Below are 16,986 nucleotides of genomic sequence, written 5' to 3'. Positions count from 1 at the left end.
CTCTACTAGATCAAGTTTCCTTACATAGTGGTGGAGGAAAGGTCCCAAGAGCAGTAAAAAGGACCAGGACACAATTATAAGCACTTTTCACATTTCAGTTTGTCACATTAGCTAGCAGCCTTTAAGGGGTGGATCTGCCACTTCATATTGCAAAGGTGAGGACTTAAAAAGTGAAGAATCTGTGGCTAGTTTTACAATCTACCATGAAATGTTATTTTTCTTCTTTGGTTTTTTTAACAGTTTTTATTGGAAATGCAAAAAGTTGATAAACATGCAGATATATTTGTAGATTTTTATTTTTAGGTTACTAGCTATGAATACAATGACTGTTTTTAATAAGGGAGGAAAAGTAAAAACTCTTCAAAACGGAAAAATTCCTAGAAGTGGGATCACTGGATCAAATGGCAGTTCAATTTTTAATTTTTTTGAGGTAACACCATATTGTTTTTCATAGTGGCTGCACCAGTCTGCATTCCCACCAGCAGCGTACTAGAGTCCCCTTTTCTCCACACCCTCGCCAACACTTGTCTGATGGTTTGTTGATGGTGGCCATTCTGACAGGTGTGAATGGCCTGATTGTTGTTTTAATTTGCATCTCTCTGATGATTAGTGATATTGAGCATTTCTTAATATGTCTCTTAGCCTAAGAAGCCTGAAACACCAATCAAAAAGAATATATGTACCCCCATGTTTGTAGCAGCACTATTTACAATAGCTAAGATCTGGAAACAGCCCAAGTAGACGAATGGATAAAAAAGCTGTGGTATATATACACAATGGAGTACTATGCAGCTGTAAGAAAGAAAGATCTCTTATCCTTTGAGATGACATGGAGGGACCTGGAAAGTATTATACTAAGCGAAACTAGCCAAACAGAAAAATATCAGTATCATATGATCTCACTTATTTGTAGAATATAATGAACATAATAGTCTGAGGAATGGGGTAGTCCCAGGGACGTGGAAGTGGGGTCCAGACTGACAATCCCCAGAGGAGGGGGGAGGGGGCAGAGATAAACCACAGAACACAATTTAGTATTTTTGTTCTAATGAAACTGCTGGTTACACATGTGGAAATGGATAGTTTGAAACAATGAGGGAACTTGGAATAATAATAATAATAATGATACCTTTCATTCCAGTGTTCATCACATGCTCTCTTGGAATTCTGTAGAAATGCCTTCTCTAAAGAATTCAATCCTGGTGTTGTGGTTAAGAACTCAGCCACACTGAATTCAAATCCTGGCTGTTCTGTTTACTCCCTGGATTACTCTGAGCAAGTTACTTAACCCTTCAATGCCTTAGTTCCTTCTCTGTAAAATCAGGATAATGGTAGTGCCAACCTCAAAGGGGTTTTGTTTAAATTAAATAAACTAATGTATCTAAGACTCCTGATAGAATTTGAGCTATATAGGAGTTATAAAATTAGTAAATATAAATAAACCTTATAGACAATTCAAAAGCTACATTCAGAAATTAAGCTTCCAAGTCCCTGAATATTCTTCCATTATTTCAGTCATTAATAACAGTATTGAAATGCCCAAAAGATACGACCTATTATATTTATGTCAGGATTTTTTGTTTGTTTGTACTTGAATGTGCAAACTGGGGGCAATTTAGTTGTCAGCTTTCAGTTTTTAAAAATGTCTTTCCTTCAACATATAATTTGACAAATCAACCCTATTTTTTATTATTTGAAAATTATGAGTAATGTAAGTAATGTTTGCATAATTAGGAAATGACCTTTCTTGAAGATAGCTTTCTTTACACTTACAGCAAATAACTTATGAATTGACTTTTTTTTTTTTATAACATTGCAAAATGGGAATCCTGCAAAGGCATAATAAATACCAAGTTGGAATTTATGACAACATATTAATATTAGGTTCTTATATGGAATAGATAAAAAAATAACCTCTTTGTGGCTTTGCATAATGATAGAATCGTGAAGTAAAAAAGGACACTAGGAACTTCCATTAAATAAATATTAGGGTCTCTGAAAAGCTATTCCTGAGTATCTGAAGCTATTCCCTCCTTTGCCTATGACCCCAAGATGAAGGGTCAGTCCTTCAGATACTTACGTTTGGGAAAGAATTATAAAACACACACATCAATAGTCACATAAATACAATGCAAAAAACAATCATAACAAGAGAAAAATAAAATACTGTGAGGTAGCAAGAGGAGGAAAGGTCACTTCTAGTCTTAGGACTCAGATTGGATGGCTCAGATGGCTTTTGAGATAGCCTGGGATGGAAGTGTAATTCACTAGTAAAGTTATTAGATAGAAACATTTTAAGCAAAATACAGGATGAAAAGCACAAAGATGAGAAACTTGGGAACCTTCTAGAAGAATTAGCTTTAATGGTTGTCCAGATTATTGGTGTTTATAGGAATGTGTGGGAGCCAGACCAGGAAAGTGGTTTGGACCTGTATGTATAAGGCCTCTACTCATCCTCCTGAAATAGTTCCGTAATATAATTTTTAATGTTATTAAAATTGTCCCATGAGCATGATTCTGTAACTTCTTTTCATAATACATTATTGAAGTATGCAAACATTATAAAAATAAAACAAAAGAGAGCTCTCAACAAAACAATATATGAACTAATTTTTTTTAATCCTCACCCGAGGACATTTTTTCTTTTTCGTTTTTTGTTGTTGTTGTTGTTGTTCAGATAGAGTGGGAGGGAGAGAGAGGAAGACAGAGCGAGAGAGAGACATCGACTCGAAAGGGACACATTGAGTGGCTGCCACTCACATGACCCAACCAGAGATGGGGACAAACTGCAACTGAGGTACATGCCCTTAGTGGGAACGGAACCCGGGTCTCTCAGGACTGCAGGCGGACTCTCTAACAGCTGAGCCAAACCGGCCAGGGCATGAACTAATTTTTAAGTACTACCTCAGGCTTTTATTTTGAGGATTAAATTGTACTATTTTTTTCTATTACATTTTAATTCTGTCTCCAAGGTAAGTCTACTTTTCAATTAATTAATTATTGTGATTGTTTCAATAAGACTTGGTCTAATAGGTTAGTTGATTTGGAAAAGGTAGAGTGTGGCTTGAGTAAAATTAGTGCTAATTTCTAGTATAGAATTTCTAACTAGAGATTAATTGCTAGAAGAAAAACACTATAGGGTTTAAAGAGAGTTTCCAGAAAACCCTGCTATAGCTAGAAATATCAGTTGACATGTAGAAAATCGCATGAGAAGAAACAAACTATTTATATTCACCTGAATGGACCCCTAGATTGGACACTAAGAAAACTTTTGCAGTAAAGACAAAAGTTTGATTTTTCTGTCTGTGGACTTAATCAGCTATACATGAAATACATGCATACCCGCAACATTTTGGTGTATGGGACAACACTCCAACCAACTGAGCAACCCCGCCAGGGCAATATTTAGATTTTTGGTTGGTAAGTTGGAATAAGTGATTAAAGTTTTGTTTGGATTTAACATTTATTTTTTATTTTTATTTATTTGTTTTTTTATTGTTGAAAGTATTACAGATATCCCCCCTTTTTTCCCCATTGACCCCCTCCTTCCCGCAACATTTTATTTTTAGAGTTGCTTGCATCCTGTTTTCTGAACACGCTGTTTCCTGTACTGTTTCTTGATTGCTGGACAAATAGAAGTGAATAGTGTGCTTTCAGGACTTGACAATAACCTCAAACATAAAAAGAATGGGGTTTGAGCCCTCCCTGAATAACCCTGAATCTTGATTCAATTTCATTGGCTTAAAGTTAAACGTGTCTACATTTTTATCATTTGAGCTCTTTAAAGACATTCCAATTAAGGAAAAATTTAGCCCAGGGAGACAAGTTTTGCAGATAGGGAAATTACATTGTCAATGTCATTTGATTAACACCTGGATGTGGAGGTACACTGACACTTTTCTTTTAAAAAATGTCCAATGATTCTGAAAAGAAAGCATTTAATTTTAGTTTCTGTTTTATCAGGCAGGACAAAAAATCCCATATCACTGAGTATGTCAGTGGTACATTAGATTACTGGGGTTCATGTAGGCAAGCGGAGGCTGTGGTTCATCTCTTAGAGTTAGTGTCCTTGGGATGAGTTCAAAGTACATCAAAAAATAATAATTCCCCCTGACCAAAGAGAAACAGACCCTCCAGAGATAGCTCAGCTCCCTTCAAGTCAGGCCTGCCCACTGTTTTTTTTTTTCCCCTTCATCTTTTGCATTTCAAAAGATATTTTAATTAAGCCAAATATGTGGATCTATATTTTGTGAACCCATCATTTCAAAACCATCATAAAATTTCTGAATTCACCTTTGAAATATAAGCAGTGAAGAAGGAATGATATTTTGCTAAAAGACTTCACAGATTTCAAAAGAAGTAAAAATGTCAAGTTGAAATAACTATAACATGTTAAAAACTTGCTTCTGTACACACACGTACACACGCATGAGATACTAACATTTTGTGATAAGGTAAATTTCTTTCTTCAATTCATTACCATTGAAAATACTAAAGTTTTATATTATTAATATCCCAAAAGGTACAAACTATTCCGTATTCACCGTCCTTAGTGGGTTGAGGGTGACGGGCAGGGAAATCTGTTAGTCCAAGGCTGCATCTGCACAAGCCCTGAGCTCAACAATCTCTTTGTCTCTGTGTCTTATGCTGTGTGGACCTGGGACACTGGAAGTTACCTTCATGGTAACTATTGGAAGGGAGTAAGTTTCGTAGGAAGAAGACACACATATAAATTTTCCAATAGATTTAAAAAGAGTATTTATAAAGATAAGCTAATGGCATAGAAAACAGGATCATTTAAGAGGCTTATTTACAAAAAGTGAATATTGTATATTGTGTTTAGTACTATGTACTCTTCTTTATTTAATAAAATTATTTGACTATTTTTGTTTTATGTTCTACCACTATTCAAATGGAATCTGATTATTATTTGAAATATTATTCATGGGAGAGAAGCCCCTGAGTCTATTCTAATATCACTCAGCAGAAACTTAGTTAAATAAATTATGCTATTTACATAAATAAAATATTTTTCAATACTGCCCACAGTCACTGATTATACTGACATAAGAAAATGTTCAATAAATTAGTGAAAAAAAAAGTTATAGAACTGCATATATTATATAACCCTCTTTTTATTATATTATCATATTAATTATTATACACTATGTATGTATACAGGGTGTGGCAAAGTAGGTTTACAATTGTTCATATGTGAAATAATACAATAATAAAACAAGAATAAACTGTTTCATGTACTCACAACTGTAATCCTACTTCTGCCCATCCTGTGTGTAGTCTGATGTTTAAATAATTTTACTTCAAAATTCAATTTGGGGTGAGTTTTTAGTTGGTAATTTAGACAAGTTAATAAATATAATATTTTTGAATGCAGACCATAACCCAATAACCCATTGTAATGATTTTTTTTTTTTTGCCTACACCTTAATCACAAGATCTCTTTAACATTACCATTTCCTGTGGTTTCCTAAGTGAATGCTGTCACTGAAATGTGTGCCAATATTGCTGATCTACCCATTAGTTTTTTTGTTCTTTTGGTTTGAACAGATTTGCTTTTTAGATTAGTTCATTTGTCTAGACGTATGGGAATGAATTGAGGGTGAAGTCAGCAGTCTCCCACGCATAATAAACAGAAATCCATAGACCATAAGCCTGATGGGATCAGTGGCCTCTGTCAGTCACTGTAGAAATCCACACATGGTGAACAGGTAACCTGAGCTTGATGGCTGTCCGAGTCACATTAAACAACATTCTCACTGAAGAATTCTTCCCTTTCCTGTATTAAATTTTGAAATAGATTATGAATTAATTTTGTTGAAATTGATAAATCTGAGCAGTCACTTATATTAACTTCAATCTGCTTTATTCCTCACAAGTTTCTTCTATGTATCTGTGAATTTTATTTGTATAACTTAGGTTTAAGTTTCAATTCTTACTTTACATGGCTCACAATAATGGAAAAACAATCATTAAGTTTACTTACTGGACTTCATTTTCTCATCTGTAAAATTGGATAGATTTCCAAAAAATTTACCCAGCACCAGTTATATGCACTGTACAAAATTAAAATATAACCATTTCTCTTGAAAAAAATAACGATGGATAATATCTAGACTGCAAAATATTTTTGCTATTTTCTTTAGAACTGGCTTTCAGTGATAGTTTAAAAACCAGTGGGAGTTGGACGGGGATAACTGTATAAATCTGGAGACTAAAATAAATACTAACTGGGGGTGCTGAGACCTGAACTCAGCCCACAAAGATGGGGTGAATTTGGATAGGGAGGTAAGGCACATTGAGAAACAAGAGGTATTTGAGGACAATTGAATAGACACATGAAATGTGAATTATAAGGCCCTTGTAATATGAAATCACCTAGCTTAAAAATCTTTAGTGCTTCTTTGATGTAGGCAAATGTATCACAGTCATGTCCCAAAAGTCTTTTTAATGCTAGCAGGGACATGAATGTAGGCTACTTGAGTTGTATTCATGCTCAGCTTTCCAATACTCTGGATTAATTTTATAAACTATGTGGTTTTTTCTTTAACTTGATGGCAAAAAATGAAACTAAGACATCCATTCATTCTTTATTATTTCCCTGTTTGTACCACTTTCCAAAATGAGAAAATAACAATGTTAATTGCTGTTAACATGATTCACAGTATAAGTAGCTTGTAAAACCCATGTGAGCTATATAACCACTAAACATAGAAAGTACATTTTGCAGTTCTACTTTAATGAATCTATTTAATTAATAAACTATAGTTTGATGGTTTTGAGTTAGTTTAAAATCATGGATTTATTTTTTCTTGAGAGGATCAAATGATCAATAAAATAACCATTGCCTTTTAAAATATTACTTCTTTTCTCCTGCCCAAGAAAGAAAATCTGATTTATATGGCTATATATAGTTATATAAATCATTACCTATATAATTATATATGTATTTATATAACTAAAACATAGACGAAGATACAGGCTTTCTTTTTGATAAATCAAGTAATAATATTTCATAATGAAGGAGCTGAATTGTATTGAGTAACAGGACTTAAAAGTTGCTATTACCAACTTCTGAGGACTGTATTAAATATCTATTTATATTTTCCTTCTTTTAATGATATTAATTGAGCCCTATAGTGTTGTGAACACTATTCTAAAAACTGTAGATATAATGGCAAGCAGAAAAGGCACAGCCTTGCCCTTACGAAGCCCCTAGTCCTATGGTAGAGACTACTTAAACATGCAAACAAATATATAGCTACATACTAACTACATGTGTACATAGTTATATTTCATGTATTGCAGATTATCAACTGTACTGAAATATTTGCCATCCTCTAATTCTAACACAGGAATCAAAATGCATGTAAAGACTGATACAATACAGAAGACTTAATAATTCTCTGAACATTTTCTATGCAAATAACATTGTCTGCTGCTCCTCACTGTGACCCAAATAATCTGCAATTCAGAGAGTGTAGACTTGACCACATCATATGCTGTCTGAAGCCTTTGCCAGGAGAGATATACTCCTCTTCATGTTTTTAAGAGGAAGAAGTTGCTAATAGCAACTTTTAAGTCCTGAGGCATGTCTTCATTGGGCCATTTGCCCAGAACAGACAAATAAACAAAGAAACAATAAAACATAGAGCATATCAACCAAAACCTCTCCTTAAATAATTCTTTGAATACTTTCAGAAGCAACTGAAATAAATACTTATTTAAATGACTGAATTCACAAATTTGAAATGATAATTTACTCTTCTTTGCCTTAATAAACACACACACTTTTATAGCTTTTAACATCTGGGCAGGCATGAATAATCATGCATAAATATTATCATTGTTATTTTCCCATTACTGCAGTTGAACAAAAACATTCTAAAATAATGTCAGAATACAAAAATACACATTTCTTGTTGCTTTGCTTATGGAAATAATGAACTACATAGATACTTATATACTTGCAAAGTATATTTGGTGCATAATTAACTAGATTGTACTATATAGCAAAAAAATGATTCATAAGTCAATATGAATTGAATAAAATCCATGTATAAAATATACATTAGTGCTAAGAAATGTATTTTATATATTTCACAATGAGTGTATTCTATTTGATGGTGAACCATACTGGGTATAGAATTATTTTGAATGAATGGAATTTCTAACTAAGTTTACTTAAGAAGCCAAGGATAATACAATAAAAAATGGAAGGTATAAGAATTGTTGAGACAGCATAAAAGGACTAGACTCTGTCCATGATTATGTGTTTTTAATATCATATGTATATCAGGGTAATACACAACCCATTGGGTTTAGGTAGTTATTGTACTTGACGGTGGAACAAAGGAGAAAGGGAGAGAGGAAGAGAAGGAGGGTAGGAGGGATGGAGTGAGGAAGAAAAGAAGGAAGGAAGGCAAGTAGATAGATTACCAACATAAACCTGAAGAAAGTCCACAGGTTGCTTTCTCCACCTTCTCCCAAGCACCAGCCCGGTTCATGAACAGCTACACTGCTAGACTGTCCAGAGAAACAATGACCAACTTTAAAATCAGATATAGAGGTTTATTGTATCTAAACATGTTGGTGAGTCTAAAATCCCAGCTGCCCTCTGATAGTGCAGTCCAAGGCTATATGTATTTCAGGTCTCATGTGCCTCAGTGATAATTTAGTCTTTATGCATTCTAATATATTTTAAATGGGAACAAGAAAAGTGTTTATGGTTGTAGCAGAATGTTATTTAGTTGCAAGTAAGGGAAAGCTCCATTAAAACTAGATAAACAATAAAGAAGTACTTTTCCTTAGAATTAGAGTCCAGAGTTAGGTCAGAGTGTGATTCAGTGGCTCAATAACATCATCAATAATTAATTTCTAATTTACCACTCTGCCTTTAGGTCAGATTGGCTCCTTTCTAAAAGTGGCTCCCACCATGGTTACATGATGTCTGCCAACTTACTTCTGGGGCCACAGACTTGCTTGTACATAGGTAAAGGAGAAAGAAAGAGGACTATTTCTAGACACTTTCTCAGAAGAATAAGGAGCCCTCCTTCCCAGGAGCCTCTCGTCACCCAAGCACACAAACCTGTTCTCACACATCATTGTCCTCAATAGATCATACACATACCTAGACCAATAACTGTAGTCAAGAAAGGAGAAAAAATTCACTTAGTTCAGAGATACAAACGTCACCTTGAATTCAAAAGAGGAGACATCTTCCCCCAAGGATTGATGTAGATGCCTCAGTAAACCTGAAGGTGTTGTAGGAGAAAGAGCACTGATAACTGCTGAGGAGTCATGGTACACACTGCAAAGGGTTTTCTGTAAGCCTGCTCATTTCCCCCTGCAGTTCCAGCAACTGCACCCATGGCTCTTTCCCACTGTGACAAACTTCCATGGGTAGAGCCATAATTCTGAACACTTAATGTTCATAACAGTCACCTGCTGAGCTTCCTGAAAATGCAGAAACCTGTGCTAACATCCAGAATTCAAATTCAGTGCATTTTAGCAAATACCCAGAGTTCTTCTCTATGGGCAATGATAGAACCACATTTAGCTAAATTCTGTATATCAGTTATATATTTTTAATGCTTGTTTTTTTAATCACCATAATTTCTGTGCATCCTTCTGCATTGTGACCAGGCAGAGCAATACAGAATCATTTTTTAGTTTATTCGGTGCATGTATTTTCAGTTTCCAGGATTAGAGGAACTTGCATATGACACAGACTTTTATACCTTCTGTGATACCTATTTCACTTAAATATTACCAAATAAGCCACTAATATCCATGTTGAGGCTTATATGTACTTCTGGGATCTAGCTGCCATCTGTTAATAGTTCATGATGCTTTATTTGGTAATTCAGTTAGCCTACAAAGCCATCTTTGTCAGAGATAACAAAAACAGTGAATCAATAGCAATGCTAACACTTACATGTACTTTTGTGAGTGTAGGTGTGAGTGTGTGTATGTGTGCACACGTGTACCATAATAGTATGAATATTGGTTACTGACACTGCTTATTATGAGGAACCAAAACCATGGAGATGTTGCATAGAAAGAATTCTATGCAGACTTTTATACCTGCTGACTCTAATATTGTTAATTTGTTACAAAGATTCTTTCAGGTATTACGGGTTCAAGTACAGGTTAGTGCACTACTTGCTCCAGAGGTTTTCATTTTAAGACATTTCTAATTGTTGAGAGTCCTATAACTTTGGAATTGTGTTTACTTCGGTGCCTGCTAGTTCTTTCCTAAAATTCCTTATCCACATATAATTGAGGAATAAAATCTTAGACTTAATCTTTCTTTCTTAGGCATCACATACTTAGGGTATTTTGTTTAACTACGTAGCCAGGATCTCACTTGCCTATGTCTATCCCTGTGTTGTAGGGGACTTGAAGAAGTTTGAAAAGGTTTCCTCTAGCCCTGGCTGGTTTGGCTTAGCAGTTAGAGTGTCAGCCCGTGGACCAGAGAGACCTGGTTCCTGCTAAGGGCACAGACCTCGGGTGCGGTTTGTCCCTGGCCCCAGCTGTGGTCGTGTGGGTTCAACCAGTAGAGGTGTCTCTCTCATGTCGATGGTTCTCTCTTTCTCTTCCTCCCTCTCTCCTTCCCACTCTATCTGACGAGAAATGCAAAGAAATGTCCTGGGGTGAAGATAGAAATAAATAAATAAATAAATAAATAAATAAATAAATAAATAAATAAATAAAGGATTTTTCTCTCCCAATCCCTACATCTAGATGTGTGTGTGTTTGGTTTTTACATGTGTTTAAGTTCGACTAACATTATCCAGCTCTAGCCACTGCTTGTTCCGTGACGGTTTCTCCCTTCTTCACTTTTTCTCGTAGTGGATGTGGAGTCAGCACTTTGTGAGACAGTAAGCCACAGTGGAAAGAGTTTGATTTTAAAGTCACACTAACATGAGCTCAAATGCACTTGACCTTAGATATATTGCCTAGTCACTCTGAACCTAATTATCTTCATCTTTCAAATGAAAGTAATTTTCATCTCATCAGTTGCTTTATAAATTGAGTCACACACATAAAGTGATTAGTCATAAGTGGTTTTTTTTGTTGTTGTTGTTGTTTTCCCCAGTTTGAATCTCCAGACTTTCACTAACAATGGACCATCTAAGTCAGCACTTCTACAAACCTCTATGGTCTTTTCCTAAAAAAGGAATTCCTGGAAGCTACCAATAATTTTCCTCTTTGAACATGTTAGGATATATTTTGGACATGATAAAGAAGCTTACAGCTTTTTAAATATTTATGTTCTCTACGCCATGCATGCCAACTGTGTTTGCTCTCTTCATTTCTTTATGTGCCAAGGAGACAAGCCAAACAGCGTGGCAGGAAAATACTGTCAGGACACAAAGTAAGCTTGTCTAATGTGGACTCAGTGCAGATGGAACCTTAACAAAAAGAGTGGAGACTGCTCCCTGGTTGCACAGTGATACCTTGATTAACGAATCACCTGGGAACAAAGCTCCTTTATAAGCAATTCAGCTGAGTAAATTTTTATTTTAAAACTTCATGAATCAAATGAATTAGTGCTGGCTGGTGTCCCATATTTCAACAGTAATATTCTGGGTAAGCTATCCTTGTGCACAGAGCAGAAATGCCTCTCACGGAGTGTCTATTAGCACAAAGGTGACGGGGCGGATTCCAGGACTTCCGATACACGCAGCGACTTCAGATACACTGTTTTTCCACTGTTGTGTTCACCACGAGCCAACCCCCACAAATATCCATTGTTAACATTGGAGTCTTGCTGCTCTCAAAATTTCTGCCTTTAAAAACAAGAATCAAAATGGTTCACATTCTGAGTTACAGTTCATGTTACCTTGTATTGCTATTATTCTGTAATGTCTCAATCCTAGCTACAAGTTGGTGGAAGAGATTCTGACTTCATTGGTTTGAGGTGGGGCCCGGAGTGTGCATCCTAATACAGATTCAGGGCTGAGCATGACAGCTTTAATGTAGAGCAGCACGCTCACACCGTGGCCTCGCCTGTCTTAGCAGCCACATTTATCCACGTGTGGGCTGTAGAACACCCGTGTCAAGCCACTTGGGGTCCCTTTACAATGCAGGTTTCTGTGACCTCACCACGGAATCGCCACTACTGAGTCCTGAAATATGTAGTACACGTGAGTGAGGGTGTTTGTGGTGTGTGTGTGTGTGTGTGTGTGTGTGTGTGTCTGGAAAACAGCTAGAATATCTGTAATTAACCAACATCCAGAGGGATTCTGAGTCACTCTAAGGCTTAATAACTTCTATCTTATTTATAACTTCTACCTCATGGAACAATATTTCATCTATTGACAATGTCTTTTAACTCTTCTTTGCTAATAAAAAGCTCCCATAAAGTTGTTGATAGTGGGGTAATTTATGTTATATATAATATTTTAAACAATATTATTTATAATAACTATAATTACACTCAGACTAAATAAGGCCAATCTTATTTGCAAAAGGAAAGGAAAATCAAGTTTAGACACCTGAATGGTCTTTTTTAATACATACAAATTTTGATGTATGAATATACAAATGTTAATTGAATATAAATACCCATTAATTTAAATAAGCTGATAAACAAAATAGACCCAGAGACATAGAAGTAGGGTACAGATTGACAGGCTTTAGAAGAGGGGGTTGGGGGAGATGGAAGAGATAAACCAAAGACTTATATGCATATATGCATAACCAATGGACATATACAGCAATGGGGGGGGGGGGCGCAGAATCAGGAGGAGGGTGTCAATGGGGGGGAGGAGAAACATCTGTAACAAAAATAAATTAATAAAAACCCATCAATCTGTTATTATGTAATTATTTAATGACAGATTTCTAATATGTATACAAAATTACAAGAGCTTGTACTCATTGTTTAGAAATATGAAACCTCAATCTCTGTCTCTCTTTTCTCTCCCTCCCCCCCCCCCCCCCGCTGTAGCATCAGATGAAGAAGAGCCAACTTCAGCAGGTAAAGTTTCTATTTTACAAAGATTATTCTTATTTAATTTAATGCCCTTAATAATGGAGACACAGCCCTTTGAAGTGCATACATATCTTAATGTTCCAACCAGAAAACTGGCAGATTTATTTATTATTTTTATTTCTTGGACCCATTGGCGTTTTAAATAGAAAAAGGAAAAGAACAGAGGAAAACATAACACAAATATCACATCAACATTAAAGATCAAAGAAAATGAAAATATTCAGTAAAATGCCAAAAACAATGAAATGAGAAAGAAAAAAAAAACACCTAAAATGATAACATAAAGAAAAAAGAATAAAATGAGGAGAATAAAGTCAAATGATAAAATATGCTTTCAAAACTATGATCTTCCATATAAAATACTGCATTATCAAATATATAACCAGCATTGAACCTGGCATTTATTTAAGTTTAAGGATAAAATTATGTTGTTGCCTCAAACACTCACCTTATTTAAAAAAATTAATAATTTTTACAGTTATATATAACTTAATGATACTAAAATCTGGCACCATGATTCTGTTTCTTACTTAGTTAATCATCTATTTAGTAAGTACAGGCTGAAGTGAGAACTAAGTATTATAAAAAATGAAAATGGTCCGGTCAGTGTGGTTCAGTGGTTAAGCATTGACGCATGCACCTAAAGGTCGCCGGTTGGATTCCCGGTCAGGGCACATGCCCAGGTTGTGGGCTCAGTCCCCAGTGGGGAGCATGCAGGAGGCGGCCAATTGTTTTCGCCCATTGATATTTCTCTCTCTCTCTCTCTCTCTCTCTCTCTCCCCCCCCCCTCTCCCTTTCTCTCTCTCTCCTTCTAAAAAAAAAAAATCAATAAAGAAAAAAATTTTTTTTAAATGGTAGAGAAGGCATGGTATTTTGAACATGGCTCTAGGATTGTGGGATGAGTCAAAGAGAAATGCTAGGAGCCCAAAGCCCAGACACATTCATAAGGATAAATTAGGCAGCACAGCTTATCTGATTAGCAGTTTATTTTTTATTATTATTAAAACATTTATTTCTTTATTGATTTTTTAAAAAATTTATTTATTTTTGTTACAGATGTTTCTCCTTTTTCCCCCACTGATTTCCTTTTCCCCTCCCCTCCCCACCCTGCCCCCAGCTTTGTTGTCCACGTCCATTGTTCATGCACACATGCATATAAGTTCTGTGGTTCATCTCTCCCCCACCACCCCCTCTTCTGGGGATTGTCAGTCTGTACCCCACTTCTATGTCTCTGGGACTACCCCATTCCTCAGACTGTTATGTTCATTATATTCCACAAATAAGTGAGATCATGTGATATTTGTCTTTCTCTGCTTGGCTTGTTTCTCTTAGGATAATACTGTCCAGGTCCCTCCATGTCGTCTCAAAGGATAAGAGATCTTTCTTACAGTTGCATAGTACTCCATTGTGTATATGTACCATTGCTTTTTTATCCATTCGTCTACTGATGGACATTTGGGCTGTTTCCAGGTCTTAGTTCCAGATCTTAGTTCCAGATCTTAGCTATTGTAAATAGTGCTGCTATGAACATGGGGGTACATATATTCTTTCTGATTGGTGTTTTAGGCTTCTTAAGGTATATTCCTAGAAGTGGGATCACTGGGTCAAATGGAAATTCAATTTTTAATTTTTTGAGGTAACACCATATTGTTTTCCATAGTGGCTGCACCAGTCTGCATTCCCACCAGCAGTTTACTAGAGTCCCCTTTTCTCCACACCCTTACCAACACTTGTTTGATGATTTGTTGATGGCGGCCATTTTGATAGGTGTGAGGTGACAAAGAACCCAATTAAAAATGGGCAGAGGAACTAAATAGACACCTCTCGAAACAGGACATACAAATGGCTAAGAGACATATGAAGAAATGCTCAATATTACTAATCATCAGAGAGGTGCAAATGAAAACAACAATGAGGTATCACCTGATTAGCCATTTAGAAAAGACCCAGGCTTGCAGAGCAGCAATATCAGGAAAAAGGGGTCAAGCCCTGAGATGCAGGAGCTAAGAGTCTGGTTTGAGGAGAAAAGACCAGACCTCAGCAATGACTTCTTAGGCAAGGATTTAGGCCTATGAGATAAGAGCAGAAAATTGTTACTGAAACTAATGGCCAAAATGGAACTTGATTTTATAGGAAGAGGGGAATTTAGCTCAGTTATTGGAACTCAGGTACAAGGTATAGGATCTTTTCAATTCATAGACTTAGCTTATTTGAACTGCAGGAGACTTCTTAATTTCGACCTCCCTCTGGAACCGAGCAGGAATTTTTACCTGTAAGTTCAAAAGATCTAAAATTCAGTAAAAGAAAATGAAATGGACATCTTACAAATATCTTTGATAGACTCCAAAGACAACATATTGCATTATACTCATCATAATCATAACTGCCTTGTTAATAGAATCAGAGAATGAGATGAACTCTCAATTGATGTTTCATTTTCATATCATTAGATAGTTTATAACCTCATTTGGATGATAAGAACTCATGATTATTTTCTCCTGTTCTAGTCAGTTTTCTGCTGCCTGTTTCAGGAGCACCCTAATCACATGACCTGTTAGCAAACTCATCAGTTGTTACGAGTGGTGTTGTGTCTGTCGAGTGTCTGACTTCTTTCTACCATGACTTGGGGCTTCAGTGTTTATAGGGTTGCCCAAAGTCTCTGTACTTCTCACCCTTAACTGAATTTTCTCTTTGTGTGAGTATCAAACCTTGGGAGCACACATGCTTTCTAACATAAACTGATTTCTTTTACATTCTTGCCCCACACCTGGCTATGTTTGTCGTCTGTCAAGCAATTTTGGTGCCATTGCAAGACAACTATTACTTTTGCATGATGAACATTAATTTTAACTTAATATAAAGGCTATTTAAGTACAATATAACTATTTCTTCATTTAATTTCTTATTCTAAAGTTATTTTAATAATTTCTCTGTGTACTAAGAACATCTTTTGGTAAATAAAACTGAACATTCTTCTTCAAATATTTATTTTACTGTAGAGTGATCTGAATATACAGATTAAATTTTGTTTTAAAAATATTTTTGTTTTTAGATCTAGCCAGTGTGGCTCAGTTGGTTGGAACATTGCCCCATACACTGAAAGGTGGCAGGTTTGATTCCCAGTCAGAGCACATACCTAGGTTGTGTGGGTTTGATCCCTGGGTGGAGTCCATACTAGAGGCAGACAATTGATTTCTCTCTCTCTCTCTCTCTTTCTCTCTCTCTTGCCTCCTTCCCTCTATCTCTAGAATCAATTTTTTAAAATTATTCAAAAATTTTTGTTTTCAGATAAAAGCAAATGTTTTTGTGATTTTAATATACACTTTTAGAATAGATCAAATTTAATCTCATTGATTGTTTTAACAAAATAATTTCACATATAGATTATATTAACATTGAAAAAAATCATTATTTAAAGCAGACACTCTTTTTATATAAAAACTTCTAATGGAAACCAAATGTTTTATTTTTTTATTTTATCAAAATAGAAAACAAAGAGTATTGTTGTATAGTTGTACTAAAACTTTTGAAAAACTGTTATGAAATTTGTAAAGATTTGATTTTATTAGGTATATGAATAGTTGTGGAAAGTGGATTATGATTCTCTTAGTCCTTTTTGGTACCTCTTACCCCAAATAGTTCAACAATTATTGTCCTTAATTGAATATTTATTATTCTGTTTGTATGTTTTCAGTAATATGTATTAAAATGTATGTTTTATTTAAAACTGTTGCCCTGCCAATGTAGCTCAGTAGATTGAGCATTGTTCCATTGACTGAGAGGTCCCAGTTCGATTCCCTGTCAGGACACATGCCTGGGTTGCGGGCTTGATCCCTGTGAGGGGCATGCAGGAGGCAGCCTATTGATCTATCTCTCTCAGATCCATGTTTCTCTTTCTCTCTTCCTTCCTCTCTAAAATATCAATACAAACATATTAAAAAAATAAAACTGTTATTTATATTTAT

At 35.4% G+C, this 16,986-nt stretch overlaps 1 protein-coding gene across 2 annotated transcripts in view; it reads left to right on the top strand.

The window, feature by feature from the left end:
* The window catches only part of EDIL3 (EGF like repeats and discoidin domains 3), a 386,777-nt gene that overhangs the window by 126,709 nt on the left and 243,082 nt on the right, over nucleotides 1-16,986 (top strand). Inside the window, exon 3 of one of the 2 annotated variants that reach the window (XM_036279453.1) lies at nucleotides 12,977-13,006. The exons of the other annotated variant lie outside the window; for it this stretch is intronic. Within the exon in view, the coding sequence (XP_036135346.1) occupies nucleotides 12,977-13,006 (30 nt within the window). The remainder of the gene's footprint in view (nucleotides 1-12,976; nucleotides 13,007-16,986) is intronic. 2 annotated transcript variants of the gene reach the window in all.

Source organism: Molossus molossus, unplaced genomic scaffold (genome assembly GCF_014108415.1).
Source record: "Molossus molossus isolate mMolMol1 unplaced genomic scaffold, mMolMol1.p scaffold_m16_p_3, whole genome shotgun sequence".
In the NCBI taxonomy this organism is placed as follows: domain Eukaryota; kingdom Metazoa; phylum Chordata; class Mammalia; order Chiroptera; family Molossidae; genus Molossus; species Molossus molossus.
This window is presented reverse-complemented; position numbering and strand designations above follow the sequence as displayed.